Consider the following 27,996-nt stretch of genomic DNA (forward strand, 5'->3'; position numbering starts at 1 on the left):
TGATATAATGACATAGTTGTGCCTTCATCACTTCAATTATTGTTAGAGCATTTTCATTATTCCAATAATAATAATAAACATATAAAAGACAGACAAAAAAAGCTCCACTCCTTAATAATCACCTCTCAATCTCTCTATACTTCCCCTGCCTTACATAGTTGCTGTTCTACTTCCATCTTTCTAATTATTTGTATTTATATTTTTTATAGATGAGTAAAACAATATGTAGTACTTTTTGTCTAGTATTTCTTTATAAAGTACTATATCAGGTTCAATGGGATTTATCCATTGTCTGCAAGTTTGGTTCAACATAAGAAAATCAATTAATGTAATATACCATATTAACAGAATGAAGGGGAAAAAATACATGATCATCTTAATTGATCAGAAAAGATATTTGACAAAATCCAGCATACTTTCATGATAAAAATACTAAGAACACTAGGAATAGAACATGATAAAGGGCATAGATGGAAAGTCCACAGCTAAAATTCTACTTAATGGTAAAAGAATAAAAGATTTCTTTCCCTCTACAATCAGAAACAAGACAAGGATGTCCACTGTTACCACTGTGTTACTAAACATTGTTCTGGAAGTTCTTGCTAATAGAACAATTAGGCAAGAAAACCAGAAGACATCCAAGTTGGAAAGGAAGAAGTAAAACTTTACCTATTTGCAGTTGATATGATCCTATACACAGATAATCCTGAGAATCCACATTAAAACTCCTAGAGTTAATAAAGGAATTCAACAAAGTAGTGGGGTACAAGATCAACATCCCAAATTTACTAGTGTTTCTATATACAAGCAATGAAGAATCAGAAAAAGAAATCAAGAAAAAAATTCCAGTCACAAGAACAGTTAAAGAATCAAATATTTAAGAATAAATCTAATCAAGAATGTAAATTTGTACACAGAAAACTACAAACCATTGCTACAAGAAATCAAAGAACCTAAATAAATGAAAACTACTCTGTTAAGGGATTGGAAGACTAAATATTGCTACGATATCATTACTATCATAAGTAATTTATAGATTCAATTCAATCCCATTCAAAATTCCAACAACCTTCTTTGCAGAAATGGAAAAACCAATCATCAAATTTATATAGAAGAGTGAGAGGCTACAAATAGCTAAATCCCTCTTGAAAAATAAGAATGAAGCAGGAGGACTCACACTTTCTGAGTGTGACCACAGTAATCAAAACAGCATGGTACTGGCACCAAGACAGACATATAGATGAATGGAATGGAATGGAATTGAGAGGTCAAAATCAATCTTCACACTTATGGCCAACTGATTCCTTATAAGGTGGCAAACACTGCTCAATTGGGAAAGAACGGTTTCGTCAAGATATGGTGTTGGGAAAACGGAATCTTCATTCACAAAAAACACAAAGAGGACTCTTACTTCACATGATGTACAAAAAATCAACTCAAAACAAATCAAAGATCAAAATATAAGAGAATTATCAAACCTTTAGAAAAAACGTAGGGAAATAATCTTCAGGACCTTGTGTTAGTCAATGGTTTTATAGACTTTACACACACAGTACAAGCAACAAAAGAAAATGTAGATAAATGCGACCATAAAAACTTTTTTCTTCAAAGGACATTATCATGAAACTGTAAAGACAACCTGCACAATGGGAGAAACTATTTGGAAGCCACATATCTGATAAAGATTTAAAATCCAGAATATATAAAGAATTCTTCAACTTAACAAAAAAAAAAGACAAAACACCCAATTGAAAATGGGCAAAATATTTCAATAGACATCTCTCAAAAGTAGATGTACAAATGACCAGAAAGCAAGAAAGCACTAAGCTACATAAACAGTGAACCCTAAGATAAACCATGGGTTTTAATTAATAGAACAATTATAAAAATATGCTGTAATCCATTTTAGCAAATAACCTACAAGGTGTTGCTGATGGGATGGTGGATGAGAATCCTGTATTTTTGCATAATAATTCTTTAAACCCAAAACTTTTCTATTATTAAAATTTAAAAATTTTATCACATAATACGAAATCATAATCTTTATACATAATTAAATTATAATATCTACTGAAATATTTATTTGATTTTTAAGACTATTTTCCTAAGGCATCTATAACAATAGTTCTTGAGCTATTAATGGTCCAAAGGTCTTTAAGGTTCTCCAACAGCATTTCAAGGGGGTCCACAAAGTCAAAATTACTACCATAATAATCTAAAACATAACTTACCTTTTCATTCTTAATATCTCATGAATGTATAACAGAATTACCAGGTTGTTACAGGATACATGATTATATGGCTAAATGGACAATGTGAACCTTTGGAATATGTGCATAACTCATTAACTCAATATTTTCCAAAAGACCAATTCATGAGCTTACAAAATCATACTTGGGTATAAATGTCTTTAATGGAGAAAGATAGGAGAGTATATGTTAATGAACAGAACACAAAATATAATTAATATGCTTTCAGATCCCATGTTACATAGAAGCAACTACCATTTGTCAAATTTTGATGTAATTCAAAAAAGAATATCTACTTCTAGGCATCTGAAAAGGTGAATAAAATATCCCTCCCTTTCCAACTAAATATCTGCATGAGGTTGGATTTCATATACCTCAAAACTGGATAACATATCACAATATATGGACTGTGGAACCAGATATAAGCATCTAGTCTTCTTTTAAGGCAGGCATTAATTTGCAAAATGTAAAACAATACCATCCTCCTCAGTGTTTGTTTTATTTAGGCAACGTAGCAGTTTGATATTATTTATGAATTACAAAAAGAAATATTGATTATGGTTGTAACTTTGTTCCTCTGGGCATGAAAACCTTTGATTATTAAATTCAGAGATTTCGCTTTTATTTGATTAAATCAAAATTAGAGCTTTGATTTGGCCACATCAGTAGGATTTGGAGTTCCCAGCCCTTGGTGGGTGGAGACTCACACAGAAAATGACATGGCAGAGAAGAAAGTTTATTTTTTATGTTGGAGCCCACGGGAGAGAGCTGAGCCATTGGCCAGATAGTTTACTCTTGACCTTGTGAAGAGAGCAGAGCAGCTGAGCCCAGAAAGAGATGAGCCTCAGGAAGAGAGACAAGCCTTATGCCAGCTGAGATCGGAAGAAGCTGGAACCATGGAGCTCTAAGAGGAAGAGGGAGGCTGAACACTTGCAGACATCGGCAGCCGTCTTGCTCCAACATGTGGCAACAGACTTTGAGTGAGAGAGTACCTCTTAAGTAACCTTAAGTGGGACTCTTTATGGCCTTTTGACTATAAGCTTCTACCCCAAATAAATACCCTTTATAAAAACCAACAGATTTCTGGTACTTTGCATCAGCACCCCTTTGTCTGACTAATACAGGCAAACATAGATTTTTTCCCTAAAAAAGTAATTTATTCATGTTAGCATGTAATGGGTTGTTTATTGCTATATTTAAATGAATTAATAAACAAACTTCTAAACATTTCTGTTTCAATTTCTAATATAGAAAATAGTTATAGACCTATAAACAAAAATTATTTATATGCTATTTGTATATAAACGAAAGTTCTTTGAGGTCTTCAATAATTTTTCAGAGTTTGCAAGTGTTCCAATATCAAAATGTTTGAGAAATGCTGATATATAATATTGACTGTTTCTTACATAATAAATCTTATGTAAATTAGTAACTGATTATTCAGCATCTATATCAGCAGCAAATATAACAGGCATTCAATAAATATTAATGTTGTTGAATGATCGTATGCATGAAATCAGTGAGAGCTGGATTCGAAGCTCAAGTATGTATCTTTATGAAAACATTAAATATTCCCAACTTTTTTCCTTATCTGTACAAAGTATATATAACTTTGCACTTCAAAGGAGTGTTTCAGAGATTCATAGGAATTCTATATGGAAAGCATTTTGAAAAATTTATTTTTTAAGAAAATAAATTAGTTCCTTTTTCATTCTTTCTCTTCTGTGCTAAATACTATAATTATATAACAGGAGTGTGAAATGAGGAGTATTTGGCAGTAAGTATTGAAAAAAAAATTCTGATTTCTTACCCAATATCATTATGGGAAAAGACAAAATACATAAAATACAATTAATTTCTTAGCTGACTCCTACCAGGCACACTGTTGAGGATGAGATTAAGGATACACTTAAGGTGATACACTTAAGAGAGCATCAAAAGAAGTACAGAAAACATCTGATACATTGTTTTAAGTTTTGAGACTAAATATTTCCCCAACTACTCCCTCCAGTTTAAAAACTATTAACACAAAATCAGTTGATAGAATTTCTATTTCATTCTTCTACCCTTTCTCTCACAGGGATATTTCAAAGATGGGAACAGCATACACCCTTGGATCATTCAGTGACACTGAAGCAAAGATTCACGGACTATTTCATTACTCCTTGGTACAATTACTCTCTCTCTCTAGACAGTAACTTTCAGAAGAGCAAGCAACCTGTTGGGGGAAAGCTTAAATGCATGGGAACCTTGAATGCTAACTTTTGAGTCACAGAAACTTCAGAGTCTAGATCAAAATGAAGTGTGACAAAAATAAATGTAACAAACTTGTAAAAACAAATTTATCAGAATGTGCTTAATTATGCCTTGGCACTCTATCTTAAATGATGAGCCTGTTTTTCTGAAATAAGCATTGTCATAGCATGTTAAATCAAATAAATGTGAGTGTCATACTGCTTTTGGTTAAAAAAAAACGTTTAAAATGTACTAACTTTCTTATTTCTTAGCTATAATAACAATATTTTATCATATGCTTGTCTTCCTTACTAAACTATAAGCTTCTTGTGACGAGGGAATTTTAAATTAGTCAATACTGTTTCCCTAAAATGCTGTATGTTTTTTTAAAAAATTGAGTACTGGTGTCATTCACAATCTAGCTTTAGAGATAATTAATCCCAGAAGAGGAATCCCCAGAACGTTTTGTGCAAAAGCAATGTTACTATCCTTCAAAGGACAACTTAGAATGACAACACTCAATTAGCTGTTTGGGTGTGTTCACTTAAAAAAAAATAATAGCAGGCCTATTACTTATAACCATACTTCATATTTTAGGTAAACTATAAAATTATTGTACTAAACATGGCTTATAGGAGATTAAATAAAAAAACATCTAAATTATTCTAGAAATCCCAACGTAAATTACAATTCTTCAGAGGGAAGCCAGGGCCCCCATGAATATATTAAGGGAGTTTCAAGAAAATACAAGGATGATCACTAAAGAACTCTAAATAGCTATTTTTTGGTAATAAATGGATGTCAGCTTAGTTCATTTGGCCAGTGTGGTTTTGAGAATTTTCTGAGATGGGAACACAGATGCAAAGTGCCTGTTGCCCTTTTATTTCATGGATGCTGAAAAGGAATTATGTCACAGCAGCACTTTTCTTCTACAAAAGTGAGAGAACTCAGGACCCATTAGTCCTGAGAAGTAACAATCAGGGTAAATGAAGCTCAGAAATTAACCCAATACATTCTCTAGAGTGCAGATGATCTAGATTTGATGAATATTTCAAGAGTCTGCCAGAGAAATCTTTCCTTTGAGTATCCAAGAAATCAAAAGCAGTATTGGAAGTAAGAATTCCTTCATATAATAAAGGGATATGACATAGAAATTGAACAAAACTGAGTTATCAGAGATTTAACATATCAAATAATAGCCTTTATCAAGTTTTTAAAAATTAAAACTGAAAATATTTCTTGGTTACGTTAACTGTTTTAATAAGAACACTGAACAAGCATAACTTTTCAATGACTATGTGAGAAGTTCATACAGTAGCAGATGGTTATGAAGAATATCTTTAGAATGCAGAGTAGCAGAGCATAGAATTAAAAAAAATACTCCCCAGAAAAATAAATATATTATCATTTGTTGCATCATTTTGTCTTTTGAGATGATAGTTTCGTCATAAAAAAATGATACTTTATTGCAGAAGATTAGTTGACTGATTTTTTTGAATATCAGAAAAGGAGCAATAAGAAACATTACCAAGATATTTACCCATGTTTTGCAATTTCATCAGTTTTCTGAGCTGTGTAGTCATTGTTAAAAAGTGAATTTAACTAACTGCTTTTAATAGGTACACAGATCTGTGACAAAGAACAATGACATAATTAGGCAAAGCACCCACAAAAAAGGACTTAGATCCATAAGCAATGCAAATTCACTACAGAATGTAATTGAAAATAGGAAAAACAACAAGAATGTGATGTGATGCATAAAAACTATCAGGAAAGTCCCAATTTCTAAATCAATAATTCTAGGTATGTCTTGGTGACATTGTGATATTGTATTTCTGCAGTTCTGTCACTGTAGCTTTACTTGCAGATGAAACTCAGCATATTATGAATATATATATACACATACACACACATACACTATGTGACAATATTGGTTGTTAACGAATAGTCAAGATTGAAGATTTCAGAATGAGGCTTTTTTTAAAAAAAAGCAAGAATAATCTTTTAGATTGGACGGGAAGAAAACAGCAGAAGCCTATTGGCTTTAAAAACTACTGCTCACCACGCAGATAAGGCTCAATTAGTTGGGCACCCACCCACCACATAGGAGATCCTGGGTTTGGGTCCTGGTTCCTCCTAAAGAAGATAAGTCGATGCCACAGCCTGCAGGGATTGGATGTGGCTCAGGCCATTGGGCATTCATCTCCCATATTAGAGGCCCGGTTCAGTTCCCAGTGCCTCCTGACAAGCAACAATGAGCAAACAGATGAGAGAACCATCTGGGGTAGGGAGGTGATAAATTAAAAATAAATAAATTAATAAAGTGAATAAATAACTCAAAAAAACCCACAAAACTACCTCTCATAATCTTGACTGGTAACAAGATGAAGGAAGAGAATTTTGCACTTACTACTGCCACTAGGAATGAAAATTGATGACAAACTTTATGGAAGACAATTGACTAACTTAAATATAAAGAAAAAAGATGTATGTGAACACATTTTGATTTAGCAATTTTAAGCCTAATAATTTAGCTGAGAAAGTAATCATGGAGAGACATGAACTGTGTATCATTAAGTGTATGGAAATGTTGGTAATATCAAACTATGGAATTCTGCCTAATTAATAGTGCATTGATTAAATAAATTATACACATGAATAAAACATATTCTTAAATAATGTAAAAGAAAATTTAATATCCAGAAATTTATTATATATTTTTAAGTTTAAAAAAGCCTATTACAAAATAGCACTTTATATGTAAAGAAAATATTGATTTATTGATAAGTAGAAACAACCATTTTATATATATCATTCTACATATACTGTGATATCATATTTACATAATGAAACTCATTATAAATGAAAATGTATAGAAAATATTTTGAAAGGATAAAATTAAAATGTTAATACTTTTTATCTTTTGACAGAATAATTTAGCAATAATTATTACATCTTTAGTTTTTGCTCATCTCTAGCCTCTAAATTTCCTATCATGAAACAAAATGCACTCTGTAAAGATGTAATTTCAAAGAACTCAGCAAATAAAATATATGGAGAAATATTCAAATGCATTTTGAATCAAGGGGATGCAAATTAAAACACTCAGTTAGAATTTCTCCCAACTGATAAGACTATAAATAATGATAAAACCTAGTTTTATCAGGAGCGTGATTTTAAAATAGGTACACAGATCTGTGACAAAGAAAATCCATTTTTAGGAACACATTCTAAAAAAACTATCAGCCTCCTACAATTATGAAAGCAAATGAATCATTTCTACATTTGTATAAAATATTGACAAGCTGAATATAATAATTTGCTCACTAATCAGGACTGAGTTTAAAAAAAAAGCACCCAGAAAATAGGATACATCAAGCAACTAAAAATGATAACTTAGATTATTTATTAACAGGGAAAGATATTCAAATCTTATTACTAAGGAGTAAAGCAGGTGATAAAATGGTATTATGCTTACTCTTATATATTAGGTATTCTTACATATGCTTGCATATATAGGCAAGCAAAAAGAACTGGAAGGAAGGACAGCAATTTGGCAGTGGAGTGAGGAGCTCCTAGAATCAGCTTCTGCTACAGGGCAGTTAGTGAATATCCAGAGCTCTCTGGAGCTAGCTGAAGCATCTGTTTGGGGGCTTCAGGAGGCCAGAAGGGCATCCTATAAAGTCCTTGGGGGGGTGGAAGGAGGAGACTGCCCATTTGCAGAGAAGACTTGTAAGTAGAGCTCTCCATGCCATGGGGCCGGTGCCCATCCTCCACCGGAGGCACAAGCTGCCTCGGGAGCTGTTCTGTGGCTGGAATTGAAACCTCCACTTCCCCACACAGGGGAGGAAGAGACGGTTGGACACCAACTTCAGCTACTGATGAGTAAAATGCAGTGGGCAAAAGTATAATCCTGAGAACACTAAAATTTGAGCCTGTCAGAAAGAGGCCGGAGCCGCCATCTTAACTCTGCTACTGGCACGAGGGGAAGCGGGACAGACTAAAAATTCCAGTGCTGGTGGGAACCGGCTTCCTTCCATCCAGGTCAGATTGCAGATCTAGTCTAAGACCCAGTGCCACCTCTGACAGGGAAAAAGCTGCAAGGACCTGTGCCAGCCTCTCCAGGAAACTGCCGGTCAAGCTGCGAAGGCCGGTGATTGTCCTACTCTGGTGGTGCAAGCCATGTAGGAGCTGTTTTGTGACTGGAATTGAAAGCTCCATTTCCCCAAAACAGGGGAGGAGGAGATGATTGGCTGCCAGTTTCAGCTACTGATTCATAGACTGGGATGGCTAAGGAATAACCCTAGGAACAGCTGGGGTATGAATTTGTTCAAGTTGGAAAAGGCCGGTGGCTGCCATTTTAATTCTGCCCCTAGCCTGAGGGGAAGTTGGCCTGACCAAATTTCACAGTGAAAGTAGGAACCGCTGGTTTCTTTTACCCAGATCAGCCTGCAGTCCTAGCCTAGGCTTCAGTCCCACCTCTGGCAGGGAGGAGGCTGGCTAGCTCAGCACCCAGTCTATCCAGGTAACTGAGGGTACCTTTGGCTGGCACAAACTGAATAATTAAAAGTCTACTGGGGCAACTGCAGTCATCTTGGACCTGCACTGCAGAGATTGCTGCCCACACCTCACCTGCAGCTCCATTCATGCCCCAGGCATGGGAGAAAGGGGCATAAAGCTTCCTCAGTCTCTCTGGGCAACTACAGGCATGCATGCACGACTTGGATTATTCCACACAACTGTGACTCTGTCCCTACCTCTGGGAAAGGAGAATGTTGGAAGAAGCTTCATCCATCCCAGAGGCAATGAGGGCAGCTTGAGCCTCCACACTTTAGGACACCAACTACATCCTTGGCTCCTACTGCACAATCAGCATAGGAAAAGGGTAGGAAGCTTATGGATTGGAAGACTAAATATCATTAAGATGTCAGTTCTACTCAAATTGATATACAGATTCAATACAACCCTGATTAAAAATCCACCAGAATTTTAAAAAATATTGAAAACAATTAGCAAATTTATTTGGAAGGGTAAAGGTCCTGAATAGCCAGAAACATCATAAAAGGAAAAGCAAACCCTTATCTCCAAACTTTAGATCATACTACCAAGCTATAGTGGTAAAAACAGCATGGTACTGGTATAAAGGCAGACACATAGACCAATGGAACCAAACTGATGGCTCAGAAACAGACCCTCACACATATGGTCAGGAGATTTTTGACTAGCCTGTCAAACCCACAGTGCTTGGGCTAGAACAGTCCATTTGGCAAAATGGTGCTGAAATAACTGGATACCTATAGCCAAAAGAAGGAAAGAGGACCTCTATCTCACACCTTATCCAAAAATTAACTCAAAATGGATCAAAAACCTAAAAATAAAAACTAGAACCATAAAACTTCTCAAAGAAATTGTAGGAAAATATCTTCAAGACCTGGTGGTAGGTGGTAGATTCTTAATGGAGATAAGATAAAAACTGAGATGGACTACTGATGTTTAATGTATGTAGAACTTTTAATTAGCTTTACTGTAAAAGTGTGGAAATGCATAGAATGGATGGTAAAAATAGTAATAGCTAGTTTATAAATAGGGATGTGGCTGAAAATGGTAGTCTAAGGATGTAAATGCCAATTGACAAAATGCTAGAAAATAATCTACGAACTGAATAGCACAGTAAACCAAGAAGTGGATGAGAATTGTGGTTGACGGTACAGAGATAAGAGTGTCCTTTGTGAGCTAGAGCAAATGTATATCACTACTGTAGAGTAGTGGGAACATATGGGAAAAATACTACTGGAATGACCTATGGACTGTGGTTAGCAGTAATAATATAATATTCTTGCATCTATGCCAAAAATGTACTGTGTTGATAATGGGGCAGTAGGGAAAATATGAGCCAAAGGTATACTATGGATATGGTAACAATCAGATGATATTATCTTATCTGTAACAAATGTTCCACCACAGTGTGGTGTGTTGATAGAGAGGTGTTGCTTGGAAATTCTGCATATGTGCATGATTGCTTTATAAGTTTACAACTTCTGTCATAAAAAATGTATTTAAAAAATTATAATAAGGTGTATTGGAAAACCACACCAAATGTAAGATAAGGACTATAATTAGTAGTAAGATCTTGATAATATTCTTTTGTAATGTGTAACAAACACCTCACAACAATGCAAGGTGTTGGTGGAGGGTTAATATATGGGACCCCTGTATGATGTTCAGCATGTTTGCTTTGTAAGTTCACAACTTTTACTATACACTTAATTGTTTATGTATGTTCATATATAAATGTCATAAAGATAATAACAATAGGGAGGGTTGGAGGAAAATACTTAGGTTAGTGGTAATATTTTGACAATGCTCTTTAATCATTAGTTCAAAAGGTTTAACAACGATGTAAGGTGTTGGTGGTAGGGTGAGTTGTGAGAGTCCTGTATGATGTTACATATGTTTGTTTTTTAAGTTCACAATTATTACTATACACTTAGTGTTTATATATATTTGTGTGTAGATGATATATTTCAATAAATTAATTTTAAAAAAAGAACTGGAAGGATGGACTCAAAATTAGAAAGGTTCTTAAGGTAGCACAATTAAGCATGTTTTTTTTTTTTTTTTACTTTTTATTGCTTTGTTTTAAAAGATTTATAAAATGACCATGTACTACTTATGCAAACATTAATTTTAAAATGTTTTAAAGTTCTATATAGTTGGATAGGGTATTGAGGATTTTTCAAACATGCTTTGTAAAGGTGCTCAACTATGACAGCAATGTGAATAAATATAAAAATACTAAGACATTAAGGATACATTAAACCTATGTATAGAATTTCAGAATTAAAAGTCTTCACTCACCTCATAAACTAGTTGCTATCAATTTTCCAGAATAAATAATAGTATTTTATTTTAAAGAGATTAGAGTCCTTTTGTGGCAGATATAATTGACAAAGAATTTGGGGACACACATTTAATGATTTCTACTTATTAGCAAGTCAGCATGATACAAGATGGAAAACAAAGATAAAAGAAAAAATAGCCAAGCTACTCACTCTTGTGGTATAAGCAGCTTCTGGATCATCTTCTAAAACACGTGAAAGTCCAAAATCAGAAACCTTGCACACCAAATTACTGTTGATCAGAATGTTCCGAGCAGCAAGGTCTCGGTGAACATAGCCCATATCTGACAAGTACTTCATGCCGGATGCTATCCCTCGAAGCATTCCCACCAGTTGGATTACGGTAAACTGGGCATCATGTTTCTGAGAAACATTTCAAATTTAAAATTAAAATGTGTTGCTATTTCCTAAAGCTATATCTTTAGTTAAAATCTCACATACCAAATTTTGTAACAAGACCAATCACCTAAATTTTAGTTCGAAACATTCCAGAATAACAAGATATGAGCATAAATAGATGAATGACTAAAATAAAATATCATAGTGGCCACATTACCAAATATTTCAGAACAGTAACTACCCTAAATTTCTGACATTTATTTTAAACCTAGGACTTTTCTGGTCTTGAAGTGACACTCAAAATCCTTCTTAGAAAACTTTAAGGTCAAGAACACCAAAATGAAATGGATTCTGTGGTGATTTCATGTTTAAATTTATTTGATCAAATCTTCATTCTTGCTCCCTGATTTTCAAACATTTTTAATTGCTTCAAATAAAGTAGATGCTAAATATTAATTGTCACATTAAGTAATTCATAATTAGTAAAAATATTTGTTGAAAATTTGTTTTTTTCTTGGAACCTATGAGTTGAAGAAAACTAAGAGATGTATGTAAGAAAGTAGGAAAAAAAATGGAGACAAATTCAAAGTCTAAAATTTATAAAAGCTTCCAAACTTCTTTGTTTAAAATAGAAATATGTGATTTATAAAGTGCATATAATAAATTATTATTGTGGTGTTAACTGATTGGAAAATGTTTGGTTTGAAAATATGTTTATGAAAATAATTTCCACCTAACGATTTTACAATCATAGAAATTTTTGAATTTTCTTCCATGACAATGACTGGTATTTTGTTTACAAATACTTTATAGTACTGACAGCACTTTGAGGTATTCATACAGAACCTATGTCTTTTTATAAACATTTTTATCCACTGCAGTGCCTGGCAGTATCTTGAACTCCATACAACTTTTGTATTTTTTGTATATAATACTTGTTGAAAAAATTTTAAATATAAAGCTTCTGAATTGCAAATATTTAAATGTTTGAAATTCTCCCTCTCTCCTCTCTATACACCCCCACACATATACACATGTATACAAACACTGTAGTATCATAACATCTCTAATTTGAGAATATTTAGGTTTTGAATGCCTTAAAATTAGAGCACATGCTTATTTTCCTTGTGGACAACACTATGTAAGAGACAGGTGACCTTCTATCTTATAGCAGAGATTATATTAAATAAAGAAAAGAGGATATTTTTATCTACATCAATGTTATTCATGTCCTACTTCAGGATTCTTTATCTTTAAACTGATACAAATCTTGGAAGTACAACAAGACTGAGAGAGATGGTTCAAATTTGTTTTAAAAGTTGAAAATGTTAATGTTTGACTGCTTCAAGGTATGGACTTAGTTTTATAGTCTTCGTCTTGCTACATAGTCCCAGAAAATTTCTGTTTTACTTTAAATTTAAAGTACCTAATTGTTTGGCACAAGGAGATTATCTCATATTTTTAGCAATCTTCTACTTTTACTTACTCGTAAGAAACTGTCCAAGGAACCATTCTCCATGTATTCTGTGACAATCATAACTGGCTTACCTAGATGTATAGTAAGTAATAAATTAAATATATAATCACCAGCAGAGTTTAACAAACAACAAGCAATTAACATATATAATACACTTTGTTACTCCTGATAAGCACAAAGATGTAAAAGCTTCACCCCTTCGCCTCATCCCTTTACAAAGGTCCAGTTAGGACAAAATAAAACAGTACTCAGTGAAAAAACAAGAGCAAAAAACTAGATTTCAGTACAAAGCTGAACAAAAAAATTAAGAAGGTTGATTGCCAGAACTAAGGACCATACCTGTGGTATCTAAATTGTCTTATTTGGCATGACTTTCAATGTATACAAAATCTGCTCTTTTCTTTCATTTCATTATATTAAGATATCATCTGTAGAATCAAGTATTTCTGCCTCCAAAGCCCATATAGAGTTAAGAATTCAACATACTTTCATTCTTTCTACAGATATTTGCAGGGCTACATGTTAAGCATTGCTTTTTTGTTTATTTGTTGTTTGGTTGGTTGGTTGGTTGGTTGGTTTTGTGTGTGTGTGTACTGGTTAATCAGATGTCAGTAATCAAAATCCCTACCTTCATGGATCCTTCACACAAGTGTTACAAAACAATTAAGAGTAATAATTATCCTTTTAGATGTATTTACTTAACTCATTAAAAATTACAAAATTTATGCTGACTGTTTAAAAGGAAACCAAAACTAAAATTGCTGTTAGCAGCAACTTGCAATAACCATTTTGAACATCCATCATTTTAAATATCATTGAAATTCCACCATTTTAGTGTATTTATATAGAACTTATGTATAAGATACTATTTAATTATTATATATATGTTAACACATTAATGATTATCATTTCCATTTTACAAGTGAGAAAACTAAGACATAGAGAGATTAAATAACTTGATCAATGTCACACAAATAAGTTATAAAGCCAAATTTGCAATCAGGGGTTGTAGCTCCTGAACCACTGCCACTCTTAGAAATTCATACTGAGGGAAATATTTAAAATATGAAAAAACAACAGCACATGAGACCAAAAAGTGCTAAGCTACTAGATAAATTAAGTTCCAAACGGAATAAATGTTTGACTCTTGGTAATGATTTAGTCAATCGTGGCATGTCAACCCTATGGATATTTTCGATTAAAATGAAGACTTTGAAAACTAATACTACAAACAATTTTTACATGTAATGTTATAAAAATCAAAATTGAAAATTTAACTCTGCATACATTGTGATAATAATTGGGTAAATAAGTAATAATGCAAAACAAATATTTAAAAAAGAAATACAGAAAATGGTTGTTTTTGATATACAGAAAATACTAGTGATTTTGTCCATAGTTATAATCACATACAATGGTATTAGGTACTTGAAATATGTTATGCTACTTAATCCTCACAATAGTCTTATGCTTTTGGAATATGTATTATTCCCATTTTACTGGTTCCTGAACTGAAAGTATTGTGGATTTAAGTAACTTGCTAAGGTCAGATAATTATCAAGTAGTCAAGCACATCTGTAACATTGCTATCTCTGATTCCAAAACCTACACATGTAACTGAAATGTAAATGTTGCTATAATGTTGCTTTAATTATAAATTCATTATGGTATAAGGAAAAGGAAAAGCAATCTTCTTCCAAGTACAGAAGACCTGAATTAAATCCCAACTGAGTACTGCCAAAAGACCTTGTGCAAATAATAGAATTTTAACAAACAGCCATACACAACCAATTGTCTATCACAATTCTAATTTTCCCTGATACGTATGTACTATATCATGAGACTTTGTTTGCCATGTTGATGTTAGAAAATAGCTTTCTTTCTTTGCTTTTTCCTTTCAAAAATGAAATTTCTTAATACATACTGGTTGTGAATTAGGGTTTAGTACCACAAAGGTTACACTACTGCATTTAGTAACTTAAATACATTCCAGGCAGTATGTGTTATTTATTAAGAGCTGAGAAAAAGTTTTTTTTTCTTATTCTATAACATTTCTCAGGTAATTTTAATATATGTAACAATCAATTGCTACATTCATCTCTATTCCAGTAAGACAGTAATTTATTTATAAGTTTTAGGTAATATATCACATGCATCTAGTTAATCTAGTAATACCTGAGAAGTCAGTTTAGCCAACACTTCAAGCCTACAAACTGCTTCTCCGTGCTAACTAAACCAAGTTGAACAATATTAGAAAAAGTGAAAGATTCAACATTCCCTTAGAAATTTTGATCTTCCCTAAACTAATAAATCAGATCACTAGAGACTGGTCCCAGAGACCTGGAATAAAATGAATGAGTGAATGAATGAACTAATGAATGAAAGAAATCCTGCCTATAATATGTTCTCCATGAGCCACCATCAGTTTGTGTTCCTTCCTTAATACAATTTTTGAAAAAAATTAACCCGCTAAGAAAATTCAGTTCATACTTCAAATGTAGTCACAAATATTTTGCCTCAAAGAGTCAACTCTCAATTTCAGTGACCAGTTAATGAGTTTGTGTACTACTCAGACCCTTTTCCTTTTCACTCATGGTTCCCAGCTTTATGACCATTTCATTTTTCATTAACATGTATAGTAGAACATTGGCAAGGAAAATTAAAGTAGCTGAAAAATCAAACCAGTCAATTAAGCCAAAATCCCATGACTGTTCAGAAATCAGATCAGGCTGCATTTAACTCTATAATTAAAGTATATGTAAACACATCAGTAAAGATGGGCAAGTCTGGAAATATGCTTTGCATTAGGTTCAAAGATTCAGGAAATCAAATATACAAAGAGTAAACAGAAGAGCAAATATTCTATTTTGAAAATCCGTATCTTCATTTAGAGTTTCCTTTTTGATTTTTGATTAAGTTAAAAAAAATCTTTGCAATAGTAGTGAGAGCAAATTCTAATATGCATTAAATATAGTGAGAATTTCTTTATAAATACCAGTTTATCTGAATGTTATACAATGTATTTATATTCATATTTGCATACTTTTCATGCATATATGCATGTATTTTGATTTAGAAGTGACATTATCAGTTTCCTCAAGGCAGAGTCTACATCATTCACTAACTTCAGAAAGTCTAAAATACATCTGGGTACATACACTAAGCTCAAAGACATTATTGTCTGATCAGATGAATAAAATTATGTCAAATATGAACAATGCAAAATTGGTGGAGTTTTGCTTTTGTTTTTAAATTGTTGTGTAAATATAAATAAAATGAGGATCTTCCACAACTACAGGGTTTAAAGGAAGCAGTTCAGTCTGTTAAAATTAGTTCCTCTACCTAACTATCCCCAGTGGCTCAGAGAGATCCCTAATCATTAAACCACTGCTTGATGACATCTAAAAATTCTTGATTTAGCACAGACTATTTCACTACAATCTTCTTACATTTTCTGTGAAAAGAAGAGTAGAATAATGTAATAAATGATTAGTAAGAAGTGTTTTTCATTACAATTTCCAAATAAATGTTGGTTTTTAGATGAAATATAGTTTTACCTAATCTTAAAAATATTTATGTATTAATGAAATATTATAAATATTGAAATTTAATACATTTCCAAAGAAAAATGCCATTGTCTCCTATGAACCACACGAATTATGTCATGTCTATTGCACATTTTATTTTCAAAAGCCTTCAAAAACACAGACCAAGGAAAGAGTGTGATTTATAAAACCAAGCTTTGACCTCAGCAGCTAGCAGTCTATTATTAGTATCATGTAATTAGAATCAGAGTAGAAGCAAAAAGCATAAACAAGAGAAGGAAAATGAAGAAATTTTAAAAAAATATATACCATATCATCTCTAGGATAGAAGACTTGAATTGTCTCTGATTAGGAAGAACAAGTTTCAGTCATAGATTTTCATGTTTATATCTAATTGACTGATAAAAATATTGTAATGAACTGAATTAGAGTCTTTTTACTTGTGCGTTTTCCATTAACTGATTATTAAAATCTAGGGCAATCTTTTCCAAATTCTCTTTTAATCAAGCCATTATTCTGCTGAAACGACCACTGTTTTATTCCCTGGTTTATGAGTTAACAAGAGCAGGTGCCAACTCTGGTTTGTCTAAACTTCTACGTCCAGTAGGTAGTAGTAGCAGAATGCCAGTTATAGTACCACAGGCTAACTAAGGAAAATCCCACCCTTCAAAAAAAGTTTGAGAAACACTTTTTCCAAGAAGTCTTCATAAACCAAACTCACTCTATCAGCTGGATATTCCTTAACACATAGAGACTTTTACATTCGACTGGCTTTGAAATTTTTAAATTTATGTTTGTCTTAAAACAAAATTTAATATCTTTGAAAACAAAAATTTTGTGTTTTTATTCTACCTTAGCCTATTTGGGGGTCAGACCTGAGTCACATATAAGAGCAATAAATTAATGAATATAATAATCTGAATTGCTTATTTTGATTTCACAGTGACAACTTTGTTCCTTCCTTTTCGATTTCTCTACCTTTATTTATTTCCTTGTCTATTGCAAAGTGTTAGACATTCAGTAAAATAATGAATCAAAGTGATGATAGCAGGCATCTTATTCCTGATTTAAAAGGAATACCAATGTTTCACTATTGAATGTGAAGATGGTTAGGATTTTATTTTTTACCATAACTTTATCATAACTAAGAAATCTTTTTTATATATGATGTGCTAAGAAAATAGTCTCTATTATGAATGTTTACTTCCTGCAGTTGTTGAGATTGATTTTTTCTTTCATATTAATATTGTTAACTTTAAAAATTTTTTAATGTTAAACTGACCTTGAATTCTTGGAATAAAGTAAAGTTGGATACAGTATAACATCTCTTTTACACATTGATGACCAGGGCTCCATAACTGTTCCAAAGTTATGAATTTTTGTTCATGCATGATAGTGACCTATTATTTTTCTTTTATGATGATATTCTTTTATGGTCTGATACAAAGATACTACTAGCCTTTTGAGTTTGGGTGTTCCTTTTTCCCAGTCTAAATCTGTGTAAGGTCAGATTGACTGGGACAAATTTTAAACTACTGTATAATTCCTCTTCTTTTAGAGATTTTTACTCTGTGCTTAAATTAGCACTCTTTAAAAGGCAGTCTTTGGGCACATGCAAATCATGTTCTAACTCGTTTTATATGTATTAATATAAAAATGAATTTTACTTTCCAAAAACGTGAAAACCATTTTATCTAAATGAGCAGGTAAATAAAACACAACGCACCCTTTTGAAATTCATATGTAACAAAATCATCCAAAAGACATATATGGATAATGTTGAAGAAATAAGGAAAGGTCTTTAAACATGTAAAATAACTTCCCTTATCTTATTTGCTCTCTCATTTACTAAGCAAAGATTTTCCTAATTTTGCTGATGTAGGCATTTTAGACAATCACACAAGTTCTGAACTCATGCGTCAAATTGCAATCATGAATGCATGATTTGTGTCAACAGAGTTTCTAAAATTTATTATTCTAATGAAGTAGGTATTTCTGTAAATTATTAGTAAAATAAACACAGCATGTATATAGCTTATATATAGGGTACAGCACCCTTGAGACAACTGTAGAAGACTCTTCAAGGGAAGCAAACAGGAAATGGGAAGAGCATGGCATTGCCACTAAAGATGACATCTTTTTCCAGCAATGTTGACTTATTATATGCATGGGGAATTCAGAGACACAAACCACTGACTAATCATTTGCTGCAAAATAGATACTCAGGCTAATGTAGAAATGTGTTAATTATAAGAAATCCTCTTAATGTTTTGCCCTATGACATTTCCTCTGGAAGAACCTTCAATATTGCAAGGTTCCAATTAAGTAGCATTATTTTTTTGTAATTTTCAGAAAACAATAAAAAATGAATAATTCCCATCCAAAGCAATTCCCTCTCTTTCACTAGGTAAAAAGTGGCCAATGGAAGGTCTTCTTGAGGTCTAAACACCATTTGACTAATGGCATGGTGGCAGAAATATCAAACATTTGTTAAAAACAAGTTCTATCTTTTTGAACTTTAACTAAAATTGATAACACGTGTCAGTACCTAGTTCTGAGCAGAGAATGCAGCACTAGCTTGCTGCTATTTTGAAGATCAGAAACTCCCTCACATTCTCTTTTTTAAGATTGTCAGGCTCAAAACAAAACATTAAAATTGTTTATGGCTCAATTCAAATAAAATATAATGATTGAATAAAGGACTTTCTCTAAACTATTTGAAAAAGATACTTTTATTATACACAATGTTTCAAATCATGCAATTAATAGCAAATATTTTAAAAATCTTTAAGCAAAAAAAAAAAAAAGACATTTTCAAGATTGTTATCCTACAAATCCAGTTCACTGATAAAAGTTTCTGAAAACTCAAACAGAAGTGGTTTTGGATTTGCATATCTCTTAACCACTTAACAATGCACTCTTATAAAGTTTCATTTGAACTTTAAAATATTTGGAAATAGTAAGGTAATACAGCTAATCCCATGTTACAGATAAGGAAAGTGAGCCTCTGTAAGTGGTTGGATTTGACAGAGGTCTCTACCAGATAAGTTGAGCCTGAACTTGAACTCTGACCTTATAATTTGTAATGCATATGTTGATGTTCATGTTCTCCTACAAATATAATTTTACTGGATAAATTATAAAGTCTGAATCACTGTAGCTGCATGTGTGCATATGTGTTTTTTCAACTCTGGAAGTAGATTGTTTTAAAAGTCATATTGTCTAAGGAAACAAAGGAAATATTAGGAGTGTATTATGTAATGCCTTTTAGTGAGAAAATTGCTATATTTATTAAATGAAATATCTTAACTTTATTCGAAGGCATTTCTACTTCCTCTCAGATGTTACAGAGTGCCAGATTTACAGCTTTTAAATATGCCACTAAATGAGCTCAAAATCTAATTCCAGGTTTGCTGCTCTATTATGCTTGCAATATATGAGATGACTGGGATTTATATAGTCAGATTTGGCAGCTTCTTACAATACTTATGTGACCAGGGAGATATATCAAATTTAGAACTCTCACCCTAAGAATAAGGCAGTTGTAATCCGTATTAGGATGTTAAAGAAATAGACATGAAAAAGATGTCCAATGTATAATATCTACAACTCTTGAAATATTTTATTTTTGAAGGTTTTTTTTATTTGGCATTTCAGTTTTAAGAGGTGTTGTATGGATTTCCTTGACTAGTCATAATCTATATTTGATTTTTTAATTTTTGTCTCTAAAGAACATAAGAAAACCTACCATAATAATTATGGTTTAATGTTGTTCATTCAGCATATGCATTTATAGGAAATAGCAAAATATAAGAGGTTTCTTATAATAATTCATAACACTGGAAATAAAGAAAAATCAGCTCATGTTTAATAAAATATGAGGACCTATCAGTAAGCTTTAATTTAAATCTAATATTTAGTTTGGCAGTAACTTTTATTTTTTCTTAGTTGTTAGTGTTGATTCTGTCCATGCTAAAATTGAATCATTTTCTCCATCACTTCCTAGGTGATATAGGCAGGTACCTAGTGGCATTTTTGAAAGATGCTTTCATTTTAATGAATTAGACATTGTATAAAGACTTTTTGGTTAGGAAACACTAAACTTTTATTCACTCATTCATCCATTCAACATTCATCCAATAAATATTTAATTTGTCAATAATAGTAAATTAAGCATTTACAATGTTCCAGGTTCTTTTTCCTCACTGTTTGTATCATATAATATAGGATTCCTGTCCTCCATGATTGTTTACATTTTGTTTGAGGTGTTAAGGGGCATTAAATATTTCAAGAAAATTTTGGAAGTTCAAGTAATGCCTTGCTACGTTGAAGTTATAAGGGAAGATAAGAATTTCAAGATATAAAGAACAAATAAAATAAAATAATAAAAAACAGAGGCCCATTTTATGTCCAGAGTTGTGAGAGAGGTGAAACCAATGTTTTCAAGTTTCCAGTGCTATTACTGGCATTTATTAGATATGCAAGCTATTTAAACCTTTACAGCTACTGTTTACTCAAATGTGAAATGCAAAATATCGTATCTCATAGATTGTTGTAAGACTGAAACAATCTCAATTGTACAATGCCTTGCACATAATAGGCACTTCAAAAAGAGAAAAATGTGAAAATTTAGAGTTGTAAAGAGAATGACTGCTTAAGAACAAGTGAGTTTTCCCTCCCCAGTGGGTTCAAGGGCTGATGAACAACCACTTGGTGAGAGTATTATGCAGGAGATTCAATGGCTAAATGGCTATTGAAATCCACTTGAGACTGATTCTGTATTTTATAAATGCAAAGATAAAGAAAAGTACAGCCTTTGCTCTGAAGGAACCAAGGATTCATATATTTTGCCAACCCTTACTACCTACTACTATGAACTGTACTTATTAATTATTCACTTTTAAAATGAAAGAAAATTTTCCACCAGAAAATTTTTCAGTGTTATTATTAGTAGAACCTGATTTTTCAGGAGTACAGAAAAAAAAATAAGTCTTACAAGGCTTAGTACAGAACTTACAATATATGATTAAATCTTCCACATCGTTAAAATCTTAATCCATTTATTATATGAAAATCTAAAGGAAACCAATATATATTTCAATTACACCATGCTATTATGAGGAAGGACTTGCCTTTTAGTCACACTAAGATGAAAATAGGTACAAGTACCATCTGGAAATTGCTCTATGTGATCCCAAAGAAAAATATCATTGTGAAAAACATAATGCGTAATGTCTGCTGGTAACCATAGAGTATGTAAATGTAGTGCCAATGAATGAGCCCCTAAAGAATGGCAAATTTCCTGCCATATGTTGGCTTTTACTCTATGGAGTTTGCTGCCAGTTTAGCTTATTCTTCATCCTGGACTCCAAAAACTCTTGAGAAGAAAAAAAACAACGAGAAACAAAAAAAACCCAGAGCATTCCCAAGAGGTTTTCATTGGGATTGGAGCCAAAAATCACATATCTGCCTCATGGGATTCCTTTTGAGCATTGCTGGAGAAACCATCATGGAAATAAGTTCAGACTTCCATTACAAATTGTGAGCCAGAGCTTACCCAGAGCAGTCAAGAATCCATCTGGGACTCCAGATCAGAACAATTTGAAATCCACAGAGAACTGAGAAAAGGCCTTGGGTCTACTGTGATCCCAGTCTTTACAGCTCAAAAACATTCCCAAGACTCCCATAATTTTCCTAAGGCCCAGTGGTAAACTTATGAAGCTGGTGAACAATAAAAGAAAAGGCAGCTAGTTGGGAATTCCCAGCAGTACCTGTCAAAGTTAAGTCATTGGTTTTCCTTGCTCTACAGAACAGAAAGATCTCCATAATTCTCTTTTTCATTATCTTTTATTCATCATGTCATAATATAGTCCAATGTCTAGCTCCTAATGGTTTTTAAAAAAACTTTTTTTTGATAGAAAACAGCACTCAATAGAATACCAGCTAAATAATTCTGTTCTATTTTCAAAGAAAGGTATGCTAATTTTTAACTGATCTTTTTGTTAAGGCTGAAACATATTTAATAGACTAACCCTTGCCTATTAAAACATGAATAAAAAATATCAAAATTTTTAAAAGATGAACCAACCTCTGCTCAGTATGCACAAAAGTAGTCTTAAGAATTTCCTTACTTTTAGTAACAACTCCCTCCAGTCGAATTATGTTGGGATGGTCAAACTGTCCCATAATGCTTGCTTCTCCCAGGAAGTCTCTCCTCTGCTTCTCTGTGTAGCCTACTTTCAGGGTCTTGATAGCCACTGAAATCTCTTTTTTTGAAGGGAGTTTTAAGCGGCCACTGCATACCTCTCCAAATTCACCTGTTAGAATGAAAAAACAACAGCAAAAGATAAGGAAGTATATAAGCATGTATTTTTTTTTTAAGATTTATTTATTTATTTAATTTCCCCCCTCCCCCAGTTGTCTGTTCTCCGTGTCTATTTGCTGCGTCTTGTTTCTTTGTCCGCTTCTGTTGTCGTCAGTGCACAGGAAGTGTGGGCGGCGCCATTCCTGGGCAGGCTGCACTTTCTTTTTGCGCTGGGCGACTCTCCTTACGGGGCGCACTCCTTGCACGTGGGGCTCCCCTACGCAGGGACCCCTGTGTGGCACGGCACTCCTTGCGCGCATCAGCACTGCGCATGGGCCAGCTCCACACAGGTCAAGGAGGCCCGGGGTTTGAACCGCGGACCTCCCATGTGGTAGACGGACGCCCTAACCACTGGGCCAAGTCTGTTTCCCAAGTATGTATTTTTAAAAAGCGCTAGAGAACAACTACTTCCTCTCAACAATTCCATTAAAAATATTTACATCTTTTACCTACATGATGTACAATATAGGCCTCCAAATTATTCTGGAAGATGAAAATCTGAGACTCCCTAGGAAACTCTAGTACATACACAGTGTGGTAGAAAACAAGCCTTGTGAGAAGCCTCCAATATTTTGAAGCCCTATGCTATAACAAACGCAATATGAAAGAACAAAAGGAAAGTTGAAAGCTTTATCAGACTTTTCAACCCTTGTTCTCATAGCTAGCATTTTCATAGGTAATCAACAGCCCAATACAGAAATTATGGGTTATGCATTGGATTAAATTTCAGAATTTTAACTCTTTTGTTTTTACTAACAAGGTTAATTTGCTTTATATTCAGACTCTCTGAAAATGAGAAAGCAAGTAGTGAGTTTACCTACCAGCTTCATGGTCCCCGTGTCGGCCAGAAAGAAGGTGGCAAGAAGTAATATGCTTCTTCTCTCTAATTTTTTGTCCAAGTGATTGAATCAACCCATACAAACGGTGGGTTGTCTTATTGATTTACCTACTACATCACTACAAATACCTTGCTTTTCTCCAGAAAGCTCTAATCCCCCTAAGATTCAACCCTTTATTAGGAATCTAGTTGAGCCACTCTCCACAAAACAATGATTAAAACTTGGCAACAAATATTTAAACTCCCAAAGCAGACATTCATGAATTTATTTAATAAATATTGATCAAGTGACAACAGTGTGACACACTGAAAAAAAAAGATATAATGGTAAACAAGACAGGCATTTGCAGCTTGAGTAATCCTTTGGGTGGAAGGGAGAATTAGGGGACAGAACTTGAAAATACACATTGATCTTTCTAAATCCAAGGGAGAATATGTCATTATAGATGTGAGACTATTAGGCAGAAGATAAGTTCTGATGCAAAGCAAATCATTTTAATTTGTAAGCAAGTGTAAGAATTTCTCGCTTTACACAAGTTCATCTAACATTCCAGAACACTCTAGTTCAGTTTGTATAAAAATTAAGTGTGGTTGTACCATAAAGAAGCATCCATAAAAAAGTTTTATTTTCTGAAAATTCTGTCACTGTCATGAGTCAATATGGTGCAATGGATAGTGTTTTAAGCGAGGAGTTTCTCACCACTTGTTTTAAGTGATGAGTCACTTACTTTCCTGGACAGATAGTACAGAGCTATGGTTAAGAGCATGGATTCTGGAGCCTGATTGCCTCTACACCAACCTCAACACTCACATACCTATTGTTATAAGAAGAGGAACATAATAAATATATGTATTGAGCAATGCAGGGTATCTGATAAGCACTACATATGAATTATCTCACTTAATCCTCACAAAAATTCCTTTAAAAAATATTGTGATCTTTAGTGATTAGCATGGATTGTGAAGTTGGGGAGAACAATATTCAAACTTTGGTTTCCTATTTAATAGCAATGTGACCATGGGACTTTGAAAATGTTTCAGCTTTTGTTTCCTGATCTGTAGATATGGAGAGAATACTTATCTACAACAGTTAATAAAATTAAATAACACATGAAGAGAAGAGGAGCCCTAATGAATATGTTCTTCCTACAAAAATTCTAACTATTTAATTTGTGAAATAATGGTTAGATTGGGAAATTAGGAGTTTGTCATAATTAATTCCTCATCAATAAAATATATTACTCTGAGAAAGTTTATTCCATGGCTCCATTTTTATTTTATTACTTGCAATACAGACATAATTCTACTGATTATCCCATATATAAATGAGAGTTTCTGTAACACACATTTACTTATATACAATCTCTGGCAGGAATTTAGAGAAATATATAGTCTTTCTATATGTTTCTTTGACTTGAAAGTTATGTCAGTCACTGAAAGTAGTCAGCATTTCTAACAATGGAATATAGTTGCTTATTAATTCAGCATGCTTATTAATTTTATATGAATGACATTAAATTATTTGCATGGGATAAAGGATCCATTATGTATATAATTTAACATTCTCATCAAAGTGTTTAATTAAAAGAATTAAAGAGGATGTAAGAAGTGTTCATGAAACAAGGCTAGCCATGAGTTGATTGTTGTTGAAACTGGGTAATAGTATATGCAGGTTCTTTATACTATTACATCTACCTTTGTGTATATCTGAAATTTTACAAAATAAAAGTGTTAAAAATATGGTAGTTTTTAAAATCTTGATTTTACACTCAATCTTGGTAGTTCCAACCCTTTTATAAAGGCTAATCAATGAGTCTAAACTAAGTATTTTTATAATATTGAATTCTTCCAGAAGAAGTATAAATGCTATTGAAGATTTACCTTTTACAAACAAAATAGGCACAATTTATTGCCTTTAATGGGGCAAATGATAACATTGTCACCAAATCCTTGAATTAGGATATATGTTTAATTACTTACAAATATATTTGAAGAGAGAACAGGAAAAAATACTCCATCCTAATCTTTATTGAGCATCAAGTGATTGTTAAGTGACTCAGTGTGGGTAGATCTCCTCCATCTCATTTATCAGATATCATTTTTAATGAGTATATGCTGTTTCATACCACTGTGCTCTGGATTTCTGACTCTGTCAGTACCATCCGTATAAAAACTTGTGCCTTTCAGAGTAAGGTGATAATAAATCCATCCGACCTTCTGGATATTGGCTGAGCACAAGTAACTCTTTCCTCCTCTCATCAGATTCTCCAATTTTGTGTGCAAAGTCCTTGCGCTGCATAAGCTACTACAGCTTCCTTGCTGGAGAACAGTGCACTCTTGTGGGGCAACATTACAACCAGGAAGCCAAAAAAAAAGCTTTTAGCCGTGAAGCTGTTCACAAGTAGGATTGTATAGATGAAAGAGAGTAGGCAACAAATATCTGTTTGAGCTTACATATACAACTCTGTGGGGAATATGTATATTCTCACATAGATTGTGAGAAAAATAAGTACATATTTAATTTCCTTTTATGAATCACCAGTTTTACATTTTATTATTACCTGCATACGTGAGTTTTACAGGAAGTTAGAAGACAACATTTAATAAATTATTATTCTTCAGTTTGCCCTGCTTGAATTCTAAATACTGATTTGATATATAGAAAAAAAATAGAGAAAATTACTTCTTCACCCATGTAAAGAAACATTAATCATAAATATTGTACTTGTAGAAGACATAATTCAACAATTTTATATACAACTCAATGAGCTAATTTCTCAGTCTTTCACTCTAATTCTTGCATCAATATAGCTACTTTGTTTTGGTTTTGAGAATAATATTGAAGGATGAGATTATGGTTTAAAACTATTATTGAGCATGGTTTATTTTTACTTTTAAATATTGTTTTATTCCCATGCACGCTGCATATATTGTAGATGTACATGTGGTTATATGTAAATATAGAAACTATTGTTATTTTGCAAATGCCCATAGTTTTTATTGAAAATATGCAATTGCTATTAATAACCATTCCATAGTGAATTTATGATTGAGTCTATATAAAGTACAGGAAAATATTAAAACATAGTGCTTCGTGTTTTATTTTAAATAGTCACACAAAATAGTGGTGATTAAAATTTGTATAAAATGCATCATTTTATGTTTTTTTGTTAACTGCAAAAAGATTTCTAAAAATTACCTTTTTTCTACAAATCAAAATATTCATTTGCTGGTCTTTTAAAATGGGACACACTTTTATCCTATTAACTCTATTTAAATACATTGGCTTTGTGACACATGATCAGCGTAGCCATGGGAAGATTGAGCTGTTGATGTAGCCGCCTCTGAAATTCAATAAATTAAAAGCCGCCGAAGGTCTGTGAGTCTGTAAGTCTGGCACCTTTGAAACCATTACATTCCATTAAATACCTTTTCATTTATTTATTGTCTGCCTTTGATCGTGAAATCAGAAAATGTCTCCTTCCATAGCAATAACCTTAGTCCAGAGAACCTGAGCACTCTCAGTCAGCATTCTTATTCAGAGTTGTAAACTTGTCATTGATGCACTAGGTTTGCAGTGGCATTATTATGGTTGTTACCTGCTCCAACAACTTTGTCAATGGATATGTTGGTTGCATCCAATTCCTTGGCAAACTCATGAACCGCTTGGGTAGGGTCTTCGTAAGTATGTGGGTCAACATAAGTCCTGAGACCTGGAAGTTTTACTGTTTAAGGGAAGAAAGGCATTATTGTAGTGACATTTATAAAAGCTTTCCTGAGAAAATTTTATGTTAACAACATTAGTGGTTAAAAATAAATCCCCTTCCCAGGAAAGTGCATTAACTATTAGGTTATTCTGTGGTACCAAAGAAATTGGCAGATAGAGACGTTTGACTAAGTGATGAACCATTAAAAAAAAAAAAAGGAAAGAAGTTCCTTGTATGAGACACAAAAAGAAACCACAAGAACACAAAAGCAGAATCCCTGCAAGAACAGCTGATGAAGAAAGGGCTCAGAGAAGGAGGACAGTTCAGAATTGAACATACCCAG

The 27,996-nt window shown here is 33.0% G+C and overlaps 1 protein-coding gene across 2 annotated transcripts in view; it reads right to left on the minus strand.

Moving 5' to 3' along the window:
* The window catches only part of EPHA3 (EPH receptor A3), a 361,700-nt gene that overhangs the window by 44,701 nt on the left and 289,003 nt on the right, over window positions 1-27,996 (minus strand). For both annotated transcript variants that reach the window (XM_058296035.2, XM_058296036.1), the window contains exons 10-13: window positions 27,546-27,671; window positions 22,876-23,061; window positions 13,209-13,270; window positions 11,537-11,746 (exon numbers count right to left, since the gene is read on the minus strand). In XM_058296035.2, the coding sequence (XP_058152018.1) occupies window positions 11,537-11,746; window positions 13,209-13,270; window positions 22,876-23,061; window positions 27,546-27,671 (584 nt within the window). The remainder of the gene's footprint in view (window positions 1-11,536; window positions 11,747-13,208; window positions 13,271-22,875; window positions 23,062-27,545; window positions 27,672-27,996) is intronic.

This window comes from Dasypus novemcinctus, chromosome 4 (assembly GCF_030445035.2).
Source record: "Dasypus novemcinctus isolate mDasNov1 chromosome 4, mDasNov1.1.hap2, whole genome shotgun sequence".
Taxonomy (NCBI): domain Eukaryota; kingdom Metazoa; phylum Chordata; class Mammalia; order Cingulata; family Dasypodidae; genus Dasypus; species Dasypus novemcinctus.